Consider the following 8,184-nt stretch of genomic DNA (forward strand, 5'->3'; position numbering starts at 1 on the left):
GTAATTTCCAGGGCATCCAGTGCGCCGCTGCAGATACCTCCTGTTCTTGAGACTAGATTGCCTTGCTTATTCCTTACCTCTCCTTAGTTTGGAGATGAACATCCTGTCGGTAATACAGAAACGGTAATTAACATAAGAGATACTGTTTCGGTGTTTATGTGATATATATTGTAAAGCAAAAACTTACTGGTTTAGATTTATTTATAAAAATTTGTAAATCAGATTATTTATAATTTAGATTGATATTTCCAAGATGTAAAAGTTGAAGAAGTTTGATTTATCAATTTGATTTAAGAAATTCTCTATCATGAAATCATATTAATAATTCTTCTTGACTTTGAGGTAATAGCAGACATTCACAGCAGAAATTTGTGAAGTTTTAATGCCTTCCAGAGAGTATGAACCACTTAAGGAATATTTCCTATAATAGCTACCGATATTAATATATTTATTAGAGTTGGGCTGCACCATGAATCATTAACAGTAAAAACATAACTCTACATCTTTGCTCATTTTTTTCAAAATAAATAAATAAGTTCCATAATGCCTTTTATTCCCCATAGGGAGTATGTGAGATGCCGTTTTAATCCTATCTAACTTTTGGAGACTGAGGAACAGTCAACTCCACCGCAACCAATCGGAGATAGCTAGTCCAAGACTATCACTAATTTTAAGCAACATCCGGTGAAGAGAAGCAGACAAATACCGCCATCTCATAGTCAAATCCAGTGAAAATCGACCACAGAACCCACATCAATTCAGAATATGTTAGGGTTAGGCACCCTAACATATTCTGTTAGGGTTAGGTGAATCCTAACATATTACTGTATTAAATTCTGTGTTCCACGAGTCGATTTTCTTGAGTTTCTTAGGTTTTTCTGCTGACGAACTAGCGATATGGATACAAATGCTACTTCCACTGGGCTACACAAGCCTTTCCTGATTTTTTCACTATAAGATAAATATTAATATTTTCTTTTAAAACTCTATTAGAAAATATTAATGTTTTCTCTTTTTTTTTTTTAGTCCGGGATAGCTATTTTTGATGGGTAAGGGTGGAAATTGACATCCAACCTGTCTTCATAAGTTCGTCACTGTTAAACAGCCTCACCTACTTGCTGCAAGAAGGAAGAGAGTTAGCAGTTTATTTTATTTTCCATGTACCATAGGATTTCCTAACCGTTATTCCAGGATAGCATGGTTAGCTCTATGCGTATAGTATATTTTGTATGTAAATTGCGTGTGTCTTGGCCGATTTCATTTTTTTCCAGAATTAATAATTCGAGTTTTCGGAAGAAACCCTAGCTACCTTCGTATGAGGCTGGCTAACTCACCTTCATTGGAGAGCTCTGATAAAGATTGTTCATGTCCTAGATGAGATTCGAAGCTAGGCCTTTCAACCGAAGCTCATCGTTGAATCCGACTGAGCGATGGAGGATTTTTATTTAAATTCCATCAATTCTGGTACTCTTTTCGTTCCGTAACGGATCATCTAGCCAACCCTATCCACATTTGAAAATGTTTGGAAATTTAAAAAATTTTAAATTTTGGAAAATTTGAAGACTATTATTTGTCATAGCAGATTCGTTTCTTCTCTTTATATTTATTTCTCTACTAATGGCTGTGTATCCCACACCCTTCTTCCTATATATTAATAATTTTCTCTCAATAACCTCAAATCCTATTTCTGTTCTTCATTTGAAAAAAAAAAGACTCGTAGCGTTCAAATGTTTCAAACTTCAGGAGAGAATAATAGTGTCTTAAACATTTCTTAAATAATTCACTTTCGTTTATAACATTCCTCACATCTTAGATGGAATTCGAACCACAGTGGTCTTCCCAACGAGAAGACAAATGTCTCTCTCTTTGCGACTGTTCTATCTAGACGTTCCGTGTTCAAACAGTAACTGTGTAGCACATAAAGAGAGAGGAGTATGTCAGAACTGAAGGACTGAGTGTGAGAGATGAAATTGGATAAGACATTGTTCATGCCAGTCATGTAGTTGACTTGAGGATCATACCGTCTTATTGTATGCTGAATAATATTTGCCGTTTTCCTGAATGGTGGAAAACCTGTAGGAGCAGAACTCGCGTTAAATTTATTCCGATTTCGTTCAGAACTACTTATAAATCATGCTTTATAATTAGATCCATCCTTGTATCTTGTCATATTCCTTGATGTTCCTAAGTTGGAGCATGTTCCAACTTAGGAACATGTTCGATGCCTGAACTTTCAAATGTACATTTCAGAAAGACTAATTATCAAATATTTGTATTATTTGCTGAGATTATTTTAATTTATCTATCAGATTAAAATATTTGTGGTTTTATAATTGCAGAGAGTACATTATTGGTGGATGAAAATTTAAAGTGGACTATTATAAGCTTTATAATGGAAATTTATGAGATATAAATCAGATTTTAAATTCAGCGCTAAGCTATAGCATGATTAATTAACATTGTATTTTTTAATTTTTTTTACATGTTTTATTTTCTTCCAGTAAACTCTTTGTTACTTAAAGTTAAATCCATATTTTTTCTAAGTAAAATTTAAATCCATATTTTTTCTAAGTAAAATTTTTGTTAAATGTTACACACACAATTCAGTCTCTGAGCATTTCCTGGTTTCAGGTTATTCATATACAAATGCAGTATTTGAATAATTACGTTTTATTTTAAGATTAATTCTTTTATTGACTTGATGTTTTTTTTAATTTAATTTTCAGTTTAATTTTTGTTGTCCTCATTTTAAGATAGCGACAGTATAAACAATAGCACCTCGGAAATACAGTATGGCGCACGGAAAAAAGTACTCAATAACTACAATGAACGGGGTTTATATAAAGGGGTGTATATAATAAACCCCTTTTTTGCTATATATTTCTTTGCTAATAGAGGAGTTTATTAGCAAAGAAATATATGTTTACTCATGATGATATGTACATCCACAACTATCGGTAGAATCTTGGTCGAATAAAGCATTAACGACTATAGATTACCTGCTAGAAATAGGCACCTTGTCTTTCTAGCAAGGATTCGTAGCGCATGCGAAGGTTCTTTTGGCATCCCTTATCCTTTAGTTCACCAGGGCTTGAAGGCGGGTCATGGTGGAATAGTCATTCCTTCAACACACACCAAAGTAAGGCATCAAGTGATGTGAGATCAGGCGAACGTGAACGGTACGTGAATTCTGTCAACCTCGAAATGAGCATCCCTGGGGAGTGTTCTGATAAATATGTTCTAGAACCACGTGATGTGTGACAGGTTGCTCCATGCTGTTTGGAATACCTGTGCACATCCTATGCAAATCCAGGGTGAATGGAATCAACACATGTAGCGTTAGCCTTTCAAGGTTACGGTTACATCACCCTCTTCAGTTAAGTAGGGCACAATTATATCATGGCCGGAAACCGCACCATGCAATGACCTTCTCCCTGGGAAGAGATTTGCACCATTTGCTCTACCAACTCTGTTTGAAGTAAATAATGCTCAACAATAAACGTATTTTCTAAATTAAAGATACCAAGAAATTATATACTTGGTTTAATTCATTATCCAAGTGTAAGCAAACAAAGTTTGCACCTGAAGTATCTTTCAGTACTGAGGCAACTCGTGGTAAAGCTCTATGGCAGGCTCTCATCACTATGACTATGACTAGGCTCTCATCACTTGTCTTAGTATCTCCCATAAAGCACAGCACATCTACTTGCTGACATGTATAATGCTATGCATTAAGGGAAGGACCACTACCCAGACCTGTTTCGACCTTTATTGAGGTCTCGTCAGTGGGAGCCAGACCCAGAGGTGGTGATGCTAAGGTGGAAGTAATGCAGAAGTCATATCACCATACACCAGTTGCCAAAAGGTGTTATTAAAACCTTATTATTAAAATTCTCTGGATTAGAGATAGTTGATGGAAGTTTTTTCACTTGGCTATACTACCGATTATATATTTGGTTTAATCCTTTATCCAAGTGTAAGCAAACAAAGTATGCAGCTGAAGTATCTTTCAGGACTGGGGAAACTCGTGGCAAAGGTGGTATAACTTCTCATCACTTGCCTTAGTATCTTATAATGTAATGCAAAGCTCATCTCCTTGCAGACATGTATAATGCTATGCATTAAGGGAAGGGTTACTACCCAGACCGGTTTCGACCTTTATTGAGGTCTGATCAGTGGGAGCCAGACCAATAGGTGGTGATACTAAGGTAGAAGTAATGGAGAAGTCATATTTTCCTATATGAGTTGCCAAAAGGTGTACCACCTTATTATTAAAATACTCTGGATTAGAGGTAGTTGTTGAAAGTTTTTCATTTGGTTATATTATAATCAAATGTATAATTTCTTGTTTGGTATCTTTAATTTATAGAGGTGGTGATACTAAGGTGGAAACCTTAGTATCACCACCTCTGGGTCTGGCTCCCACTGGTGAGACCTCAATAAAGGTCGAAACCTTTCCCTTAATGCATAGCTTTATACATGTCCGCAAGGAGATGTGCTTTGCATTATGGGATATCAAGGCAAGTGATGAGAAGTTGTACCACCTTTGCCACGAGTTGCCCCAGTCCTGAAAGATACTTCAGGTACACTTGGATAAAGGATTAAACCAAGTATATAATTTCTTGGTATCTTTAATTTATAATATAACCAAGTGAAAAAAAAAAACTTTTAACAAACATCTTTCCTTCCAACGTCACCATCACTGCTAATACTAAATGTAATGACGTAGACTCCACACGTGCTCTACTATTAAGGTGCATGCAGCCGATGGTATGTCTCAAAGCGCGTGCACTGAATGAGATGTTGAAGTTCAGTACTGTTTTATTTTTTTAGCCATATTGTACATCTCATACCAGTTGAGGAAGTTAACATCAGATGGCTTATTATGATAGAGAATGAGAAATCAGTAGCATGAACATTTTAAAGGTAATTATTGTTACGAGATACGTTTGTGGATATTTTAATAAAATTTATTAGCGGTTTAAACAGTATAATCACTGAGCGAATAATGGCTAATTATATTTTAAGTAATTATGTGATTAATTTAGCGAATCACCATTAACTTCACGAGCACATATACCAGTTTTCGGAACTAACTCCTAATATTATTCAGAAGTAAAAAGTACAATGAATGACCCAGATACGAATGATGTATATTTAACGATCAATAGTAATTTTGCGTGAATATAAATCAATAAATAACGTTATCAGGTTTACCATTTAATACTTTAGTAAACACATTTCGCCTTACCATTGATAAACAGATAAACTGATAAATATAACAATTACTGCAACTGTTGGCTACGTGTTTCATAATAAAAGGATTATATTGTGTATTCTAAGAGAAATGACAAAAAAAAAAAAAAACGAAAATTAATCATATGACAGTGTCTATTCCCTTGTTAATAAAAGAAAAATAAATATTGTCCCAGATTGAAACTGTTAATCGAGTTTTATAAATTCATGAATATCGGGCATATATTATACGCATTGGGATTCAAAGGGAATGGATGCAAGGGAGACTTAGGACGAGTTTGGAGACCCTAAGGTGGCAACTCAACCACCAAACTAGGCTGCGGATCGCCGGTAACCAATCCAGCTTGAATCTTTTCTTACTCCAAAGTCTTAGGAAAGAAGTAACTAAATCATTACTCTGGAAAATGACTTGGACAGCTTAACAGATATGAGCAGGATAAGGCAAAGAAAAAGAATGAAAATAAACAAGAATATCTGGAATGTTGCTAAGCCCTAATAGAAAGAAATATAAAATTAGCAGTAATAACAGAAACAAAGAAAAAACAAAACGGTTCAAATGAAATGGATAATTACATCTATATCTACAGTGGAGTCAAAAAAATTCTAGAATTAAGATTACGAATAAGCCGTGGCTTCCTGACTGTTATTGGTGTCCATGCCCCAAGAGAAGGAATAGAGGAAGATAGCAATGCCTTTTATTCAGATTTATAAAAAACATAAAAAAGATAAAATAAATCCAAATGATTATCAATTAATAACGGAACATTCCACTAGGTGGTGAAACAACATGCAATAAAAATGGATAGAGACTTCGGGATTTTTCTGCATATAATAACTCAAAAATCACTAACACTTTTTCAAGCATAAAGGTTGCCATAAATTCACTTTGGAAACAAGAAATCTAAAAAGAATAATAGACTATGTAATAGCTAATAGGGAAACAGCTAATACGATACTACATAGCCGGGTATTTAGAAGTTCAGAAATAGAATCTGATCATTATCTCTTACAAGGAAAATTAAGAATATCCCCAAGATGGTTTAAAATTAGACAAATCGATGCTTAGAGAAATCTCCAGGATTCTTTTAGAGTTCAACTCTTGGATGATGGAATTTGATATCGTCTGGGAAAATCATCTCCATATTTATTAACCAGTATTTTTATTATAATATTTTTAGGAAGTAATGGAAGAATTTTGCAATATTTTCATAAAGTGAATTGGGAGGGTTGTTCAAAATGACATACAGTGCTCTCCGTCTGTTGAGTCTTGTCTTCAGGAGGTGTTTAATAATAATAAAAATAATAATAAATTCATATATACATAAGCATGCACTTGAATCCAAGTTAAAAAAAAACAACAAACGAATTTGTCATCGATTGTTTAAACACAATTGTGATGGCGGTATTGTTCTATTTGTTTCGATAAAATCAGTTACAGGGGAGATGAAGCATCATTAAAGCACAAAATTTGACAGTAACCGGGTTCTTTGTCTTTCTTTCTCTCTCTCTATTTGGCATTTTCCCTATCTAAATTACTTATTATGGCCCATAACAAAAGACTAAAAGGTGAATCCATCAACATAGTGAAGAAAACAAAATGCAATGAACATGTAGGACCCAAATTCATATCCAATGATGCATTGCTAAAAGATGAGGGATACATTATAGGGAAACTTATTAGCAAAGGAAACTTCGCTAAAGTTTGTTTAGCAGAGATGAGACAAGGAAAAAAGAAAATACCCCTAGCAGTGAAAATCATCGACACTTCAAAAGCAAGCGAAATCTTTTTGAACAAATTCTTGCCTAGAGAGTTATCCATTTGGTCCGAACTTGAACATAGCAATATAATCAAGGTGCGGAACATTATCAACATTCGTACTATAACTTACATATTCATGGAACTAGCAGAAAAAGGTGCTTTAATTGAATATGTGAAAGAAAATGGTCCAATTCCTGAAAATTTGGCTAAAATATGGTTCCGTCAGCTTGTGCAAGCACTGGACTACTGCCACCACAAAGGAATTGCTCACCGCGATGTCAAGTGTGATAATCTGTTACTGGACCAGTATATGAACATCAAGTTAGCAGATTTTGGATTTTCGTGTTATTGTGTCGATCCAAGATCCGGTCATCGCGTTTTGAGTGAAACGTATTGTGGAAGTTTGGCATATGTTGCTCCAGAAGTGATCCAAGGAATCCCTTACAATCCTTTCATGTCTGATGTATGGAGCGCTGGAGTTTGTTTATATGTGATGTTAAACAACAGGATGCCTTTTGATGACTCCAACATCTCCAGTTTACTAAGGCAACAGAAAAATAGGAAGTGGAAATTCGACCCAGACGTGGAACACGCTCTGACTAAGAGGGTTAAAACCTTAATACGTAATATGATCGAACCTGACTTGCTGCGTCGTTACACTTTGGATAAGATGAAGAATTCTGCATGGTTAAAGAAGTGATCTCGTACTTTGCTTTGATCATGTGAATCTAACAGATGAGTATATTTTTTCAATTACGTACAAAATAACAACACTAGATTATGTACTAGATCATGAAGGCCTAATACTCATTTACTTAATAGTAAATATTTAATAAAGATTTCAGATTACGTTGGTTGCTAGATTAGTTTAATAAGGTCACACTTCACCACTAATTTAACTAACGACGTTACTGTTTTTTAGGAAAAGTTATACGATGACTTTTATGGTTTGAATTTTTATTACGGTTAGTCCAAAAGGCTAATCGTGCAAGTCCAACTCAGACGATTCTGTCAATTTCGAGGAGTTGAAGCTGTCTGAGAGCCGGAGAGGATTTGCCATTAGAATGAGGATATAATAAACTGTTCCACCACATCTTCCTTTACATATTAGTGCTGGATAACCCGTTTTCTTCTAAACCTAATATTTCTCAATGATCAATTAACATAAC

General features: G+C 34.7%; 1 protein-coding gene across 1 annotated transcript; it reads left to right on the forward strand.

Moving 5' to 3' along the window:
- The first annotated feature begins 6,797 nt into the window (after positions 1–6,797).
- On the forward strand, positions 6,798–7,715 carry LOC150097683 (testis-specific serine/threonine-protein kinase 1-like). Its single transcript, XM_090406974.1, has one exon. The coding sequence runs from the start codon at positions 6,798–6,800 to the stop codon at positions 7,713–7,715; it is 918 nt and encodes a 305-aa protein (XP_090263100.1).
- The last annotated feature ends 469 nt before the right edge of the window (positions 7,716–8,184 follow it).

The sequence above is a fragment of the Typopeltis vanoorti genome, chromosome 17 (assembly GCF_054136105.1).
Source record: "Typopeltis vanoorti isolate ZY-2024b chromosome 17, IOZ_Tvanoo_1.0, whole genome shotgun sequence".
In the NCBI taxonomy this organism is placed as follows: Eukaryota; Metazoa; Arthropoda; class Arachnida; order Uropygi; family Thelyphonidae; genus Typopeltis; species Typopeltis vanoorti.

Bases quoted from the DNA above. Each gene is read 5' to 3' on its own strand.
- LOC150097683 (XM_090406974.1), top strand. From the start codon at position 6,798: ATGGCCCATAACAAAAGACTAAAAGGTGAATCCATCAACATAGTGAAG.